The sequence below is a fragment of the Vanacampus margaritifer genome, chromosome 13, assembly GCF_051991255.1.
Source record: "Vanacampus margaritifer isolate UIUO_Vmar chromosome 13, RoL_Vmar_1.0, whole genome shotgun sequence".
Classification (NCBI taxonomy): Eukaryota; Metazoa; Chordata; class Actinopteri; order Syngnathiformes; family Syngnathidae; genus Vanacampus; species Vanacampus margaritifer.
The window spans coordinates 24,242,604-24,260,211 of NC_135444.1; the positions used below are offsets into that span (position 1 = coordinate 24,242,604).

General features: G+C 46.2%; 2 protein-coding genes across 2 annotated transcripts; both read left to right on the forward strand.

Annotated features, from left to right (window-relative positions):
• The first annotated feature begins 112 nt into the window (after positions 1-112).
• On the forward strand, positions 113-6,721 carry rsph4a (radial spoke head component 4A). Its single transcript, XM_077583782.1, has 7 exons — positions 113-604; positions 1,543-1,768; positions 2,120-2,416; positions 3,777-4,226; positions 5,405-5,546; positions 5,630-5,747; positions 5,968-6,721. The coding sequence occupies exons 1-7, from the start codon at positions 516-518 to the stop codon at positions 6,200-6,202; spliced, it is 1,557 nt and encodes a 518-aa protein (XP_077439908.1). The 5' UTR covers positions 113-515; the 3' UTR covers positions 6,203-6,721.
• A 248-nt stretch (positions 6,722-6,969) lies between these two features.
• On the forward strand, positions 6,970-17,445 carry lonp1 (lon peptidase 1, mitochondrial). Its single transcript, XM_077583765.1, has 21 exons — positions 6,970-7,529; positions 7,926-8,014; positions 8,105-8,224; positions 8,825-8,963; positions 9,068-9,181; positions 9,283-9,344; positions 9,416-9,545; positions 9,663-9,746; positions 9,833-9,901; positions 10,798-10,949; positions 11,025-11,163; positions 11,470-11,648; positions 11,728-11,815; positions 12,215-12,337; positions 12,403-12,519; positions 12,652-12,792; positions 14,227-14,392; positions 14,485-14,568; positions 15,387-15,514; positions 15,607-15,771; positions 16,683-17,445. The coding sequence occupies exons 1-21, from the start codon at positions 7,023-7,025 to the stop codon at positions 16,830-16,832; spliced, it is 2,946 nt and encodes a 981-aa protein (XP_077439891.1). The 5' UTR covers positions 6,970-7,022; the 3' UTR covers positions 16,833-17,445.
• The last annotated feature ends 163 nt before the right edge of the window (positions 17,446-17,608 follow it).

Consider the following 17,608-nt stretch of genomic DNA (forward strand, 5'->3'; position numbering starts at 1 on the left):
ACGTGTTTATTCTATTCCCAATTAAATTTAAGGCCAACTTCGGATCTGATCTTTATAGTCCAGACTAAAACGACGTCATTGTTTTGTTGGTTATCACAAAAGCCATTTGGAACCTTTTATTTTTAAAGCATGTTAATTGGGGGAATGAGTGGTTCTGAAAATGGGTGGACTGTTTTCAGTCATCAAATCAGGTGTTGCTTGTTTTTCAGATTGCTGGATTCAATACCTTTTAAGAATTTTGAGGAGCCGCGGGAAGTGGCGAACCCGGTGTCGTCATCTCCTCGCTTGCCAGCCACCGATTTGCGTTTGCGTTTCCATGGCAACCGCCGTGGCTGTTGCGCGTGACGTGCACGTTTGCTTTGACTCACTCGGCGACAGCGCAACAATTTCGTTCGTGTCGGCTTCTCCTGGCGAGCGAGCAGCGGGGGACGGAAAAGCGTCTTCAATCGCGTTGAAGTGGAAAAACTGCTCCCCACTTGAATCCCGTCGAAGGTGCGAGAAGGACGGAAGCCAAGATGGACGGAACTCAGCAGGTCAGCCTGGAGGTGGCCGCTTCCTTCAAAGCTTTCCTCATGAAGAGCAGCAGCAAAAGCAACTTAAACCTGTGAGTTAACACCTCATCTGCTCTTTTGGTTGATTCGCGTTTATACCACGACTTTTCTATTCGACTTTTCCAATGGCAACTAAGTGCGTGTAAGGGGCGTGAGTGGTGGCTATCACCAATTTTTATTTTGCTACGGTGGCCGAGAAAAATCGATTGCGCGTTGCGACAAATATGAAACGAGTGTTGAAGACTTGTCAAAAGAAGCGTAAGACCAAACGTTGTTGCGTATTAAATGTTTTCTTCTAACACACAATGAACTTTTGGCGTTTCTGGTTGTTTGACTTCTATCTGCTACCGTCACGACAGTAACCCGCGAAACATTCTGACGTCATTATTTTACGTCCATTACAAATATGAATTGTCCACTACAAGTTAACAACTTCATAATGACTACACTTCAGTAAAAATGTTGGTCAAATGCTTCACACTTTATTTCCTGCCTGATGAAATTCAAACTCAAAACTTTGAAGTAGGCTTAATTTGAGTTAGTGTGATCTAAAAAGTTGTTCACTATAATATGTTCTTTGCGCCCCACTAGCCTAAACACGGCATTCTGATAAAGCATAAATAAATAAAGCAGCAAAGTCCACCTGTTTTGATCCATCTCGGCAGCAGCCATTTTGCCACTTGCTGACGACTGAAAGTGACATCACAGTTTCTCAGGTAACGGCCAATCACAGCTCACCTATTTCCTGAGATTTCCTGAGATTGGTCACGACCTGAACCATGAGCAACTGTGATGTTGTTTTCGGTCAAAATGGCCGCCCCTGAGATGAATTCCACGAGCGCAATATTCCTCACAATGTCACGTTCAGCCTGGTGGGGTGCAGAGAACATCGCGTCAAGACTATTTTTGAATTGACTTCTGTATTAAAGCCGTGTTACCGGATGTGGCGTGGCATGGCCTCCCCCCTTTGCCCCGTCCCACAATTTGTCAGGTACGACCACCTTTCTCGGCTGCTGATGCGCGTGATCGAGGAGCGTCCGCACGACGTGGTGGACGTGATGGAGGACCTGAGTCACGACGTGAAGCTGCGTCTGTACGAGGACACGCAGAGCAGCCTCCAGGACCTTCAGCAGACCACCGCCGCCGAGGAGCTGGCCGAGCAGCAGAAGGTTCTCTTTGTCAGGCCCGAGGACGCCCCCGAGCACGAATTTGAGCTGGTACGATCCCATCTGGGCGTCACGACTCGGAATTTGCCAACATGCGCAATTTGGGGGGGACCAATCCTATTTGAATGCCGGAAAAATGACTTTGTTTTTGTGGTCAGGCCGAAGCAATTCAAATATTACTCTGGCGCCCTCTTGTGGCATCCTGATGCCAAGAAGCTATGTAGAAGCGAGCTGAGGAGTTTCATTTCGCACTTTTGCCTCATTGGGAACACGTAGATAGTAAGAAAAAAATAGTGTACGAGAAGTTTGGCTTAACGGATATGGAATCAATGCTGAGACGCCGTTTTTTTTCTTAAGCGTGAAAGGCGCCGACTGCTGATTGTGTGACTTTTTGCCGGTCAGGAATCGGCCCTCCCCAACGTGAGCGAGATCGCGTACTTCCTGGAGCAGGCGGGCGTGGGTCTCGGCCGCGAGGAGATGCAGCGGGTCTTCCTGGCCCTCAAGCAGCTGGTGTCGTCCTACACCATGCAGCGCTGCCGCCTGTGGGGCAAAATCCTGGGCATCGAGCGCAGCTACATCATCGCCGAGGCCGAGTTCGCCGAGGGCGAGGAGGAGGACGAGGAGGGCACCGAGGAGGTGGCCGACGAGGAGGCCCGGGAGGTGGACGCCAAGGAGAAAGCCGAGCGCGAGATGAACGATGTAAACCGACAATACTTTAAATGGACCGATTTTTTTAAAAAGGGGGGAAAAATGCAAAGCCTTCATGTCAAATAGTTGATTTTAATATTATAAACAATCCCTCTCGTTTTATAATGTTTACAATTCATTTTATTGTAATCAGCCAATTCTTGAAAGGGATACTTGACTCATTGAGACATTTTCAGCAGTAAAAAAAAAAAAAGAATGAATTTGATGACTTTTTTCATGAACAATTCATACCTTTTAAAATCAAAATTTTTCCACTTGCTGTCGACTGAAGATGACATCATCACCTGTGCGACATCATCACCTGTGCTGAGGAAATCAATAACCAAACCCAGAAAACAGGAGAGCCATGATTGATCGCTACTGACGTCCTCAGCACAGCTGATGTCATCTTCAGTCAAGTGGAAACATTTGATTTGAAAGGTAATGAAGTTAACAAATTCATCCTGGACAAAAATATAAAAAAAAATACTGCTCAAATAGCTCAATGTGTCAAGTATCTCTTTAATATGTGCAAAATTGTTATGTCTGTGTAAAATAATATTTAAAAATAAATAAGATCTTAATAACTAATGGGATAAGTGGTCCTAAGAATAAAAAATGCTAATGATGATAAATCAAAACCATAATATCCATATTGTGATAATAACACAATATAATAGGGCAGGGCAGCTTTATTTATATTGTAAAATTCATACACAGGGTGAAGCAATATTATAATTAAAATGAGCAGTAAATACAAAAATCAAATATAGTCATAAATGGATGAATAAATATCACAATTTGATTGTGATATAAATAATAACATATATTCTTACACTAGAGCAGATCTTGATGTTCTTTAATTAAAAATAAATGACTAAAGAAATAAATGAATAAAAGCGAAAATAAAAAGACATATAAAAAATCAAATTGAAAAATTTAATACAAAAAAAGACATATAACTGGAAATAAAAACGACAACAAGAAATGTATAAATACAGTACAAAAAAAAAGAGATTTAAAAAAAATAATAATAAATAGAATGAAATATTAATCAATCAATTTATTTATTTCATGCTGCAGACGCTCTTATTACGCTATACACGTTATTCAAATGAGGGGGCGGGCCAAAGCGTGTCTTGGGTCGGACTCCGCCGTTGCAAAGTGCCTTTCAATGGTGGAGTGAGCGGGTCGGCGGACAAGGAAGTCTCGCAGGCGCCAGCAACGAACGACTATCCTGTCCACTGATGCCGCACAGCAGGCAGGGGTGCCTCAAGGCTCTCCTTTAGGACCCTTTTGCTTTCATCTTTGCCATACGGGTCCAGATGTTGATGAAACGTGAATGACAATGATGTCTTTTTCACGTGTCCAGATGGACCCCCTCCCCCAGTCGACGTACAAAGCCCCCCCCGTGGTTCCCAAGGAGGCCAAAGGAACCGGAGCCAACAAGTTCGTGTACTTTGTGTGCAACGAGGCGGGCCTGCCGTGGTCCAAGCTGCCGTCGGTCACGCCGGCCCAGATCACGGTGGCCCGCCAGATCCGCAAGTTCTTCACGGGCCGGCTGGACGCCCCCATCGTCAGCTACCCGCCATTCCCGGGCAACGAGGCCAACTACCTGCGGGCGCAGATCGCCCGCATCTCGGCCGGCACGCAGATCAGCCCGCAGGGTTTCTACCAGGCCATCGAGGAGGAAGGCGCCGAGGAGGAGGGCTCCTCCGAGGACGGCATCGAGGAGAACCCCGAGTTCGAGGGCGTCCCCGTCGGCGAGCTGGTCGACTCCTTGTCCTCGTGGGTGCATCACACGCAGCACATCCTGCAGCAGGTGACGCTCGATATCGCGCAGCTTGCAAACTTTCAGAGGTCTTCCTTTCCAAATGGAGCGGGTCTTATCAATTCACTCTTATTATGATCATGATTATTGATAATTTCATTATTAGGGGTATCGGCCAATTAAATTCTTTCTCATTCAAACCCAAAAACGTATAAATACGTTTTTCCACCCTTCTTTTTTTTCTCTAGAGCAAACAGAAGGCTTTGATGCAGCTTCTGACCCGAAGAGGTCACTTAAAGCAATGGTAGTTATTACAAAAAAGGCCAGCAGGTGGCAGCAGAATATAAGAGATCAACCAGGGCCATGTTGCAAAAAAAGCTCTTTTAATCACATTTCTAAATAGATTTGTCAGTAATGATGAAACTTATATTCTAATGCTAATTGCTGCAAAACAGAAAGAAATATACTTTTCTTCCTGATGAGAGAAGAGACTCTAATCTTTCTTTTGGTAGGTTCCGTGTTTTGATAGCAAAAGAACACAATATTCTGTGGGCCTTGCAAAATCAGTCCAAATCCAGTAAAACAGTCGGGAGCGAAGGCGGTAGCTTCAGTCAAAATGGCTGCCAGTCAATGACACACATGACTTCTCATGATTAAATGCAAATTTTATTTCTGTTCTAAATGTACAATAAAATTTTAACTTTTCATACTCTTGGTAACATAAAAGCGGAAAAAATGTTAGACTAAAAGAAATATGGCTGCATCTTTTAGTCATTTCATAATAATTCCTAAAATTGAGTTTAAATTAAAAAGATGTACTGCACTGTAAAAAACAAGTGTGATATTGATTTGTGTCTTTTTTCTGCCACTAGATGGCACGTTGCATTTTAAGACATTGGTGACAGCTCTGTGCATTTTTCTTTTCATATTAAGAGCTATCATCTTTGACATGAAGTAACTTGTGAAATTCTGCACATTTTTCAAATTGTAAAATACAACTTATCGCAGTCTCCACAAATATATGCATTACTATGAAATGTATTACTGCTAAATTTTGACGTGGGCGTGTCCGCTGCGTTGCAAGTGGAATTCCCCCAGGACAGAATTTCCAAGTAAAGGCCGCTCATTAATCGTGCGTTAAAGAAATTTGTGGCGTTAAAGGAACTTTAAATGAAGGCGTCCATTTTGACAGCCTTGTTTTCCACGTGATCGGGTCTGATATGTTTTAGGGTCGCTGCACTTGGGTGAACTTGGCGGTGAAAACGGAAGACGAGTCCAACGAGGAAGAGGGCGAGGAGATCGAGGAGGACCCCGACGAACCCGAGCCCGAGGTGGGACCCCCGCTGCTCACGCCGCTCTCCCAGGACGCAGGTCGGCCGACCCCTCTCGCTCGTGGCTGCGGGGGCGACCCGAACCTTTCCTCACCTTTCCTCACCTTGCGCTTATCCCGGCAGAAATCTTTGAGACGGTTCCGTGGAGCTCCAGCCTGTCGTCCACGCTCACCTCCCAGCACGCCATCGCCATCATGCGCTCCAACTGCTGGCCGGGGGCGTGCGCCTACGCTTACGCAAAGTACGTTCAACTGAGGTGGCGTCCGTCGACATCGGAGGAAGTTCGAAGTCAAGAAAATCCCAAGCGGTCGTTGGGCTCGAGTCAAGTCATGTGACTGGAGCCCCCCCGGCGAGCCTGATTCCCCGTCCGGCGGTCCGCTGGGAGGGGCGGGGCGGGATGCGGGGGGGAAAAGGCAGGAAGGGGAAGGCGGGCCTGATTTCCCGAACGTGTTTCTATGCAGGAAGTTTGAGAACATCTACGTGGGCTGGGGACTGAAGTACCCGGGCGACGGCTACAGCCCCCTCCTCCCGCCGCCGCCCGAAAACGAGTACCCCAGCGCTCCCGAGATCACCGAGGACGTGGACCCCACCGTGGAGGAGGAGCAGGCCCTGCAGGACGCGCTGGACGAGAAGCAGGCGGCTGAGGAGGCCGAGGAGGGAGACTCGGACGAGGAGCAGGACGAGGAGGACGACTGATGAGGAGACGCCCTCGCGCTGAACCGGCGCCGTCACAAACGCGGGAGGAGAAAGTAGCCAAAGGACGCCAGAATAAACAAGAATTCAATTATTATATAATTGTTATACGCTACAAATGTTTGTATGTCAGAGTGAAACGTTTGGAACTAATAAAGTAAACAAAATGTATTGAAGAAGCATTGCAAAAGAAAACATGAATCATTTGAAATATTTATTATTTATGTAAATATGCTCACTCTTACATAGATTACAATCCACATAAAACAACCAAAATAATTGTAATCTAAATATGAATATAAATGGTTTGATCTTAGATCCATCCATCTAAAACAGAACATTTATTCAGCATTAAGACATACATTAAACACAGATACAACATCAAATATGTCAACTGTTATCATAAAGCAGACTTATTAACTAGACTCATTCCAATGTAATACATAAGTTCATCCAAATGTCATTACTGTTTGTGTATCACAACTCAAGTAGTTCATTAAAAATATATAAAGAAGAATGCAATGGCCTTTGTTTTACTTCTAGGTCGTTACAAGCGCACGAATCCGCTGGAAACGTCACATGAATTCCAGTGGAAAGATTGTTTTGTGTAAAACCACACAAACAAGGATTGAATGTAATTTAGTTAGACTAACACACGCAGGGTTAGAAACACAACAGTACTGTCAATTCTCAAAGATTATGACCCCCAAAAAGAATAATTTGCGCTTGTGACAGTTGACGCGCGTTCCCAACGACAACCGTGACGTCATCAAGCGTGGACGGAAAAAGACGCCACACGCGCGGTGGAAAGCTCCAGAGAAACATGGCGGCGTGCGTGAAGATGATAAGGGCAGCTGGACTTTTCCACAGAAGCGCAGCTCACTTTGTCAGGCTCACGCCGCCCGGATGCTTCAGATTCGGCTTACACCGGGCCGACGCACCGGGCCCGGGCGGGTTCCGTTCGGTTAGCCTGTATAAGAGCAGCGGCTCGCTTCACGCCTCCAACTTGACGGCAGGATCTCGTCGCTGGATGCGGGTGGCCGGCGTCCGTTCCGGACTCTTCTCGTCATCGCCCTGCTGGCACAGAGCCTTCGGGAACCGGGCGAGCGGTGCCGGCTTCCCCGGCGAGGACGGCGCGGAGAGCAGCGGCGGCGGCGACTCGGGCGGAGAGGACTCCAGCGGCGGCGGCGGCGAGGACGGAGGAGCGGCGTACGCTGGACCTCAGATGACGGCGCTGACCCCCATGATGGTGCCGGAAGTGTTCCCCAATGTGCCGCTGGTCGCCGTGAGCAGGAATCCGGTGTTCCCTCGATTCATCAAGATCATCGAGGTGAGCGGGAGGATGATGTCATGTTTCAAGGACCGCATGACGCAATGTTTCAATGTCAACACGGAAAGAGGAGAGAAACTTTCAGGCATCGCTTTTCAAGGAGACGTCAGAGCATTTAGGCACAATTTCAAGGGGACTTATTATGAACACATTATTTTTAACGTATGCGATTTTGAGCTAAGGTTATCTGTGTCAGTGACGTAAGTTGTGAAGTTTAATTTTGTTGACAAAAGTAATACATTACCACTGCATTGTGGTATCTTACTGTTGAGAAACTCTTGAAGTGAGTTGAGGAGCTTCATTTAGATAAAAGTAGTGCATCGCCGCCAACTTTGTCGACAATTCTAAACCTTTTTGGATGGTCTGCAATTGTGATTGGTGATGTGCTTCCGGCAGGTGAAAAACAAAAACCTGATGGAGCTGCTAAGGAGGAAGGTGCGACTGGCGCAGCCCTATGCCGGAGTCTTCCTCAAGAAAGACGACAAGTACGTCCCATGTCGTAAACGGTCTCGTCCGTCCTCGGCACCGGTGCTGCTGACCCGTGTTTGACCCATATGTGTGCGCGTTGGTCGCAGCAATGAGTCTGACGTGGTGGAGTCCCTGGATGCCGTCTACGCCACGGGGACCTTCGTGCAAATCCACGAGATGCAGGACCTCGGGGACAAGCTGAGGATGATCGTCATGGGCCATCGCAGGTCCGGAGAAAGACTTGACATAACATATTGTTTACAAACGTATTGTTATACAAAAGGACATTTTCACAAATCTTTCTTTATAAACACAATCACTCATTAACATACAATTGTTTGCAAACTTTTGTTTAACGCAATAGCTCATAGAGCTGAATTTGTTTACAAATATACAATTGGTCATAAACGTTTCAAAGCATGTTTGCAAAGAGGCAATTTTCACAAACTGTGATGTTTACAATCACAAGTATTTAGAAATGTTTGTACAAACATAATTGTTTACAAGAATACGATTGCTTACAAACTTGTCATTGTTTCCAAAAAGGCGATTTAGAAAATTGTTTACAAACGCAACCGGTAATAAACAAAATATGCTTTACAATCGTTTTTATGAAACATACTTGTTTGCAAGAATAGTCAAACAGTTGTTCATAAATAAATGTTTGCATCATACAATTCATAAATAGAATTGTTTACAAATGGACATTCAATTGCATACAAAACAACAATGTTTACAATTGAGCCATACGATTCTTCACAATTCTCAAATTTGGAAGCGGGCATTCCATTGTCACCTTGGCTAACGAGCCACATGCTGCTTCACAGGGTCCGCATCACCAGGCGTCTGGAGGTGGAGCCTGACGACAAGGAGGAGGAGACTGCGGCGGCGGTCGAAACGCAAGGCAAAGCCGCGTCGGGTCGCAAGGCCAAGCGCGGTCGCCGGGACGAGCAGATGGAGGACAAAGTGGGTCCGCGTGCGCGCACACGCGCGTGCGAGCGCTTCTGACCTTTTCAGTTCTCGCTGATGTCGTTCGTGCTTCTTTCATTTGCGCTTTCGGGGTCGTCCAGATCGCCCAAGCAGACCTGATGCCCGAACTGCGGCCTCTGCCCTCGTCCGACGTCCTCATGGTGGAGGTGGACAACGTCCTCCACGAGAATTTCACCGTCAGCGAGGAAGTCAAGGTGCACGCGTGCGCGCGCACACACAAAAAAAGAAGGTCATGCAAACAATCACTTGTTTGTTTTGCGGCAAAATTCAAGTCTCGTTTTTATTTTCTCCGCAGGCGCTGACGGCCGAGATCGTCAAGACCATCCGTGACATCATCGCGCTCAATCCGCTCTACCGGTTTGTTCTTGGCTGTGTGTGCGTGTTCTTTTTTGTTTGGTCGTGTTGATGTTATCGTGCGTGCGCTTCAGGGAGTCGGTTCTGCAGATGATGCAGGCGGGCCAGCGTGTGGTGGACAATCCCATCTACCTGAGCGACATGGGCGCCGCCCTAACGGGGGCCGAGTCGCACGAGCTGCAGGACGTCCTGGAGGAAACCAACGTGAGCGCCGACGACAATGGCCGTGCAAATCCCCGCCGGCGCTTCACTATCACGTCATAGCCTGATTTTCCCATCGCTGGCCGACGTGACTTTGCGCTGGTTTGTGTGTGCGTGCAGATCCCCAAGCGTTTGTACAAAGCTCTGTCCCTGCTCAAGAAGGAGTTTGAGCTGAGCAAGTTGCAGCAGCGTTTGGGCCGAGAGGTGAGCGGGCGCTCCCGAGCGCTCCCGAGCAAACATGCTTCTCTTCACGCCAAAGTTCTTCACCTTTTGTTTGTCACCCCGGACAGGTGGAGGAGAAGATCAAGCAGACGCACAGAAAGTACCTGTTGCAGGAGCAACTCAAGATTATCAAGAAGGTGACAGACCAGACCACGTTTTCACCTGGACGCAAGTTCCACTTTTCACACCGTTGCTCATTTGCCATGAAAACAAATTCATTGACATGACAAGAAAGAACTTTCACATATGGAACTCCTCCTTGCGCACACTTTTTGGAGTCAATTTAAGAATTGGATTGAGGATATTGTAAGAAAATTCCACTTTAACATTTAGAATTGCATGTTTGCCATTTGAGAAAATCACAATCATTTGACATATTTGTCCTTTGCTTCCACATTTCTCATGCGACCATCATTCAAAATGTTCAGGCCTCATAGTTAGAATTTGCATTTTTCCCCACAATCAAACATTTTTCATCCCAAATGATGACAGAGATGGCAAATCCAGGTCCAGAAAGTCAAAACCCGGCCACAGTTTGGCTTTAGCCCCAGGTGCTAGCTAGCTAGCTAGCTCCCTAGCCAGCTCCCATGGTGCTTGTTTACTTGCTAGCTAGCTAGCGAGCTAGCCAATGATGTTCAATTATCCTGCTAGGGAGCTAGCTAGCCTCAGGGAGCTAGCTAGCATCAGGGGCTAATGCCAAACTGTGGCCGGGTTTTGACTTTCTGGACCTGGATTTGCCAGCTTTGCACATTTGACAAATGTCATTTGGTCAGCTGCTGAGTGGTCAACTTTGATCTGATTTTGTGTTATTTCACGCGGCACGAGCATCCATTTCATGGAACGAAGCAAGTTAATGACTTTGGGGAAATAGTCCTTGCTGAGGACTTTGACCCGGTCCGTCAAAGCGGAACTCGTACACAAACAGCCTCACTTTGACCATCACCTCTCCGAGGCGGAGAAGCGGCAGTAGAACAGGCCCAGATTCGGATCCGAGGCGGAGGCGAGTGTTTGATGCGTCGGAATGTGCGTGCAGGAGTTGGGTCTGGAGAAGGAGGACAAGGAAGCCATCGAGGAGAAGTTCCGTGAGCGTCTGAAGGACAGGACGGTCCCTCAGCACATCATGGACGTCATCAACGAGGAGCTCACCAAGATGGCCCTGCTTGACAACCACTCCTCAGAGTTCAAGTGGGTCGACTTGTCGAACGTCCCCGTCTGGACCAAACGCAAACATCTTCTTTGTTTATGTGTGCGTGTGTTTAGCGTGACCCGCAATTACCTGGACTGGCTGACCAGCATGCCCTGGGGCACCAACAGTCAGGAGAACCTGGCCTTGGACAGAGCCAAGGAGGTTCTGGAGGAAGATCATTATGGGATGGATGATGTGAAGAAACGCATACTGGTCAGTGCATGACACATGCACGAGTGTGTGGAGGACCCAAACTGCCCAAATTAAAAATAAATAAAAGTGAAAATAAAAACGGATATAAAAAATATTATTCAAAAATTTAATTAAAAATATATATATATAAATGGGAATTAAAAAAAATTATATATATATATATATATATATATATTTTTTTTCATTTTCACTTTTATTCATGTTCTTATTTTTTTATTTATTCATTCATTTATGTATTTAAAATGTTGGCCGTTTTAGTCCTCCATACATGTGAGTGTGTGTTTTTGACCCGGTTCTTTTGTGCAGGAGTTCATTGCGGTCAGTCAGCTGCGGGGGTCCACGCAGGGCAAGATCCTCTGCTTCTACGGCCCCCCGGGGGTGGGCAAGACGTCCATCGCCCGCTCCATCGCCCGCGCCCTCAACCGCGAATACTTCAGGTTCAGCGTGGGCGGCATGACCGACGTCGCCGAAATCAAAGGACACAGGTGGGAAGTCTTGTTGTTTGACGTCACGCCACGTCTGGACTGCTTTCTCTAATGTGTGCGTGCGCGCGTGCGTGCTCAGGAGGACGTACGTGGGTGCCATGCCAGGGAAGATCATCCAGTGCCTCAAGAAAACCAAAACGGAGAACCCTCTGGTTCTGATAGATGAGGTTAGCGCTCATGTGTCTGAAGATGTGTTTTCGCCTCAAGTTCCAGGACGTTTCAGTTCTTAAGTACTTCTTGGATCCAAAAGGTTCCAATCAGATGTTCAGACCCGAGCGGTTCTTGGCCTCTCCAAAGGACTTCCACACTAGCAGGGTCTTCTGTTCTTACACTACTAGAGTTTATTTTAAACAATTCAACAGTTCAAACACACAGTTGCCCCCCCAAGAGCTTTTTGTTCTTGGGGGGTCTTCTTGCTAGAGTTCAATCTTCAGTGGAAGTGAAGCGAGCAGCGCCAAAGTTCACTTGCAAGTGGACTAAAACCGCTTCAAGAGGCGGACTCGTGTGAACACGACACGATTGCTTGTCGTTGCCACGGAAGTAAAGTGACATTTTCCTAATTCCAGGTGGACAAGATGGGCCGCGGGTATCAGGGCGACCCGTCCTCGGCTCTGCTGGAGCTTCTGGACCCTGAGCAGAACGCCAACTTCCTGGACCACTACCTGGACGTTCCCGTGGATCTTTCCAAGGTGGGAAAGCGAAGTGGAGCATCTCCGTGAAACGTGTCCTCATTTCTCTCCCGACTGTGTTGAAGATTCTGTTTATCTGCACGGCCAACGTGACCGACACCATCCCGGAACCGCTCCGAGACCGCATGGAGATGATTAACGTGTCGGGATACGTGGCTCAGGAGAAACTGGCCATCGCTGAGGTAACTTCACAGATTGGATGCTTTGCCTCAGTTGGAGTCTGGAGAACGCCTGACGATGACGATGACGATGACGACGACGATGACGACGATGATAATAACGATGTTCCTTCTTTCCTTCCTGGCGTGTTCCAGCGCTACCTTGTCCCTCAGCTGCGCTCGCTGTGCGGCCTGAGTGAGGAAAAGGCGTCCATCTCATCCGAAGCGCTCAGTCTGTTGATCCGACAGTACTGCAGAGAGTCCGGCGTCAGGAACCTGCAGAAGCAAGTGGAAAAGGTAAGCGACCCGCTGCAAAGTCCCCTCAACCAACACAAGTACCTTCTGCATACACCTGATATCTTATCAAAGACAGTTGGGCAGACCTTCTCACAAGGAACAGGACCAAAGATGTCATTTCCCTCAAATAACACCATTTTTTTTTATTTTTGCCAAAAAGGACCCCAAAATAGTCCCCTTGTATTGTACATGGATGGATAAAAAATAACATTTGTTCACATTTTATAGTCATTTCCCAGTACTTGTAGGTTGTAAAAAAATAAAAAGGCATACTTTCATTCCAACATGAAATTTGATGTCTAATGTTAACATTTGATGTACAGTAATATTACAAGTAAATGTATGAAGTATTATGGACTCTCCCTGTTTTTTGCTACGGTTGCAGCATTCAGCTAAATAAGAGCTTAGTGGTCTGATCATTTACTGGTCAGTAAGAAGTAGTCAAGAACCAAGCCATGAACCATGTGTACAACCACACAGAGACCAAAGTCTAGAATTATGCCTTGCACCACTCCTAAGAAACAAAGCAAAAACCATGCCAGAGATACAACCAGGAGCCAAGACCGGAACCCCGTATCGACTCATGCAAAGAAGACCAAGTCTAGAACTTTCCCAAGCTCAATGCCAAGACCCTAGCCAGGAACCATGTCAAAAACTAAGTCAGGAACCTTGTGTAGAACCACACACAGACCCGGCCGGGTGTCACTCCCAAGAAATGTCGAAAATGTTGCCATGAAGTAATCAACAAGAAGTCAAGGACTACATCAAAAACCTTTTTGTGTACTGTCAATAATAGTTATGCAACTGGTTATTCCTCAATCTACCACCGAGTTCCATAAAAAATATCTGCAGTGCGTCCATAAATCCTGACTTGTTAATTGGTTCTTGTCATGGTCCTTCATGTACTTTTTGACTTGTCAACCTAGAACATTTAATAAACAGCAGATAAGAAAGGAAGACAAGAGACTTGGATTCTTCCGACAGAGATGTGCACAGATTACAATCTCCTACCGGATTTCTCTCTTTTGATTGGGTAGTCACTAGTTACATAGCCGTTGCTGCTCTAAAGGGAGGGGGAACACACAGCAGCAACCATCACGGATATCAGTCATTGTGCAGATAATAATGCAGACGTGTCTTTCATCGGTGCTGAAGGTTTCAACCGTTCATTCGCAAAGTGTTTCAGCCGCTATCTTGTGATAAGGCACACTTCCTGTTTTGCATCCTTCTCACCAGGCTCTGCTCTCTTCGCAGATAACGCCAACTCGCATGATTCATGCACATTGTACATTTATTCTAACAATATCGTGGCATGTCCACAACCGCGCTCGCTTAAAAAGCAAAAGCATCTCCGTTCGTGGACGATTTAAGAGGAGGATGAGAATGGAGCTTTGTGGTTTGTGTCATGCCTGACGCGGTGTGTGGGTCGGCCAGGTTTTCCGCAAGGTGGCCTTCTCCATCGTCAGCGGCCAGCAGGAAGTGGTCAGCGTCTCGCCGCAAAACCTTCAGGAATACGTTGGGAAGCCAATTTTCACCGTGGACAGGATGTACGACGTCACGCCGCCGGGAGTCGTCATGGGGCTGGCCTGGACCGCCATGGGTGAGGCGGGCACGCACGCACACACACACACACACACACACACACACACACACACACACACACACACACTAAAAGCCTTGTTGTGTGTGCAGGAGGCTCAACTCTGTTCATCGAGACGTCGGTGCGTCGTCCTTCCCTTAAAGATGGCAAAGGAGAAGGTTCTCTGGAGCTAACAGGTCAGGAACTTGCATAATTATAGTGTTTCAAAGAAATATATTTGTCTTAATTAGGGGTGTCAAAATGAGTGCGTTAATTTTGAGTTCATTTAAAGTTCCTTTAACGCCACAAATTTCTTTAACGCACGATTAATGAACGGCCTTTACTTGGAAATTCTGTCCTGGGGGAATTCCAGTTGCAACGCAGCGGACACGCCCACGTCAAAATTTAGCAGTAATACATTTCATAGTAATGCATATATTTGTGGAGACTGCGATAAGTTGTATTTTACAATTTGAAAAATGTGCAGAATTTCACAAGTTACTTCATGTTAAAGATGATGGCTCTTAATATGAAAAGAAAAATGCACAGAGCTGTCACCAATGTCTTAAAATGCAATTATGCCATCTAGTGGCAGACAAATGACCTCAACACAAATCAATATCACACTTGTTTTTTACAGTGCAGTACATCTTTTTAATTTAAACTCAATTTTATGAATTATTATGAAATGACTAAAAGATGCAGCCATATTTCTATTAGTTTAACATTTGTTCCACTTTTCTGTTGACAAGAGTATGAAAACTTACAAGAAAAAAAATATTGTACATTTTCTTGTACATTTAGAACATTTGTGATTAATCATGAGTTAACTATTGAAGTCATGCAATTAATTCAGATTTTTAAAAAACAAATTAAACATTTTCTTGTTTTGTACCAAAAAGCAAACGATTGTCCTAATTGTGATTTCAATGATTAGCAACTGAATTGTGATGAATATTTTCTTCATAACGGAGCAGCCCTCGCTCATGCGTTTTTCCCGCCACCCTCCCTTTAGGCCAGCTGGGCGACGTCATGAAGGAAAGTGCCAAAATCGCCTCAACCTTCGCCAGAGCGTTCCTAATGCAGCAGGAACCAGGAAACGACTTCCTGCTCAACTCTCACCTGCACCTTCACGTTCCGGAGGTGAGCGGCAAACAAAGAAAGACTGAAGAATGTTTCAGAAGACCTTCCCGCTGATGTGGTTGGATTGTTTTGTTTTCCTTCCGTTCTGTCAGGGGGCCACCCCCAAGGACGGCCCGAGTGCCGGCTGCACCATCGTCACGGCCCTGTTGTCCCTGGCGACCGCTCGGCCCGTTCGTCCAAACGTGGCCATGACCGGCGAAGTGTCCCTGACGGGAAAAATCCTTCCTGTGGGGGGCATCAAGGAGAAAACCATCGCAGTGAGTCGCGTGCGCGTCATTTGGATTTTGTAAAACAAGTCGTCTTGGGTTGCTTTTTTTTATTTTTTATGTCCTAACAATTTGCAACACTTTGCACGTGCAACATGCCAGTTTCATGTACTCGCTTTCTTGTTGAAAATCAATATCCAGATTTTGGTCATTTCATTGAAATAATTTCTTTTCTAGACACTCAGAGTTGCTTTACAATGGAATGGATACATTATTCACGCACTCACACATTCACACTCTGGTGGCAATTTCTGGACTACAAGCCGCTCTGGCTACATTTGGGGAATACTGGCGTTTGTTCCACATATAAGCCGCACCCGACTGTAAGCCGCAGGTGTTTTTAATGTTACCGCAGCGGGTTCAAGCTACTTTCTTTTCCATAATGAGGGCACAAATTGTCTGGCTCTGGTTCGGTCTCTCCGACTGTATTCGGGCTCACTTGGTTTGTTTTTGCTCTGCCTGACGCTCTTGCGCTTCCTTCATAGTGGTCTGATGGATAAGCCGCACCTTTGTATGAGCCGCAGGGTCGAACGCAAGTGAAACAAGTAGTCCAGAAATGACTGTACTCGAGTAGCCACATCTGCCCTGGGGCAGGCTGGCGGAAGCGGGGCTGCCAGTGTCCGCCTATTTCCTGATAATCACATACATGATATAGTCATTTTCCTTAAGATGACATCAAATGAATGCCAATTTCCTCTTACATTTTCATTGTCTTTGTGTGTGACTTTCAGCTGAATTACTTTTTTCTAAAACCTGTTCATATTTTACAAAGGATGGACATTTCAAGTTGTCTTAACGAGGACAAATGATTTGAAACAAGTCAATTGTCCCAAAATGTATTTGACCAGCGTGTGCAGTCGCATTGAACATGTTGACGTATCTAGATTTTTGTTTGCCGCCAGGCCCGACGCGCCGGAGTGACGTGCATCATCCTGCCGGCGGAGAACAGGAAGGACTTCTCAGACCTGCCGGACTACATCACTGAGGGTCTAGAGGTCCACTATGTGGACCACTACAGTCAAATCTACCCAGTGGTCTTCCCTCAGTCCTAAGAGCCTCCTCTGGGCCGAGTGTTTTTAAATTCCATGTAGTCCAGTTTGGCGAGCATCGTCACGACCACAACGGACCCTATGAGAAGCTGTGATGAACACAGGAAGTGATGTCACTGATTGGCTGCCAGCCAGCCTGGTCAGTCGCGGCTCCCATCATGCTCAGCTGCGGACAAACTCTTTGATAGGTGATTATAATTATTATTTTTATTTTATATTATTGTCATTGTATGCTTGAGTAAATACAATATAAAGTTTATGATGAAAAAAATCTCTTTCCATTACAAGGCTGCCCCTACTTTTTTGTAATAAACCTACTAAAAATCGTGCACATTTTACAGGAAATTTCACATTAATTACAAAAGAGCTCATTTAGAATAGAAACAAAGTGATCTCGTCGGTGGCCAACAAGAAATGCTGTAAATGGTCAAACGCTGCAAACAGGAATGTTGCAAATTTAAAAAACACAAGCACATAAAACTACTGCAAAAGAAAACAAAAACGCTGCAATCAAAAAACCAAACAAGGTGAAAGCTAATTTACAAACTAGTCCTTGTGTGAGCATTTTTATAAAATATCCAAAGTGCTGCACGATCTAATAAACAACTAAAGCGTTGTTTTTGTTTTTTTTTGTTTTTTTTATTATGCTCAATGAGCGCCCTGATAGGCGTGTTCGTGTGTGTGTGTGCGCGCGGTTGCCCCGGTGACGCGACTCCGTCTCGCTCTGTACCTGCCCACGTGTCGGCATCTCGGCCTTCGATTGGCCGGAGAGAGGTGAC

What these genes read in the sequence shown, in the direction of transcription:
- lonp1 (XM_077583765.1), top strand. Translation starts at nt 7,023, where the DNA reads ATGGCGGCGTGCGTGAAGATGATAAGGGCAGCTGGACTTTTCCACAGA. An exon ending in ACGTCCTGGAGGAAACCAAC is followed by an intron (nt 9,546 to 9,662) that starts GTGAGCGCCGAC and finishes GTGTGCGTGCAG; the next exon opens with ATCCCCAAGCGTTTGTACAA. An exon ending in GCTGGCCTGGACCGCCATGG is followed by an intron (nt 14,393 to 14,484) that starts GTGAGGCGGGCA and finishes TTGTGTGTGCAG; the next exon opens with GAGGCTCAACTCTGTTCATC.
- rsph4a (XM_077583782.1), top strand. Translation starts at nt 516, where the DNA reads ATGGACGGAACTCAGCAGGTCAGCCTGGAGGTGGCCGCTTCCTTCAAA. An exon ending in CCGAGCGCGAGATGAACGAT is followed by an intron (nt 2,417 to 3,776) that starts GTAAACCGACAA and finishes TCACGTGTCCAG; the next exon opens with ATGGACCCCCTCCCCCAGTC. An exon ending in CGCAGCACATCCTGCAGCAG is followed by an intron (nt 4,227 to 5,404) that starts GTGACGCTCGAT and finishes GATATGTTTTAG; the next exon opens with GGTCGCTGCACTTGGGTGAA.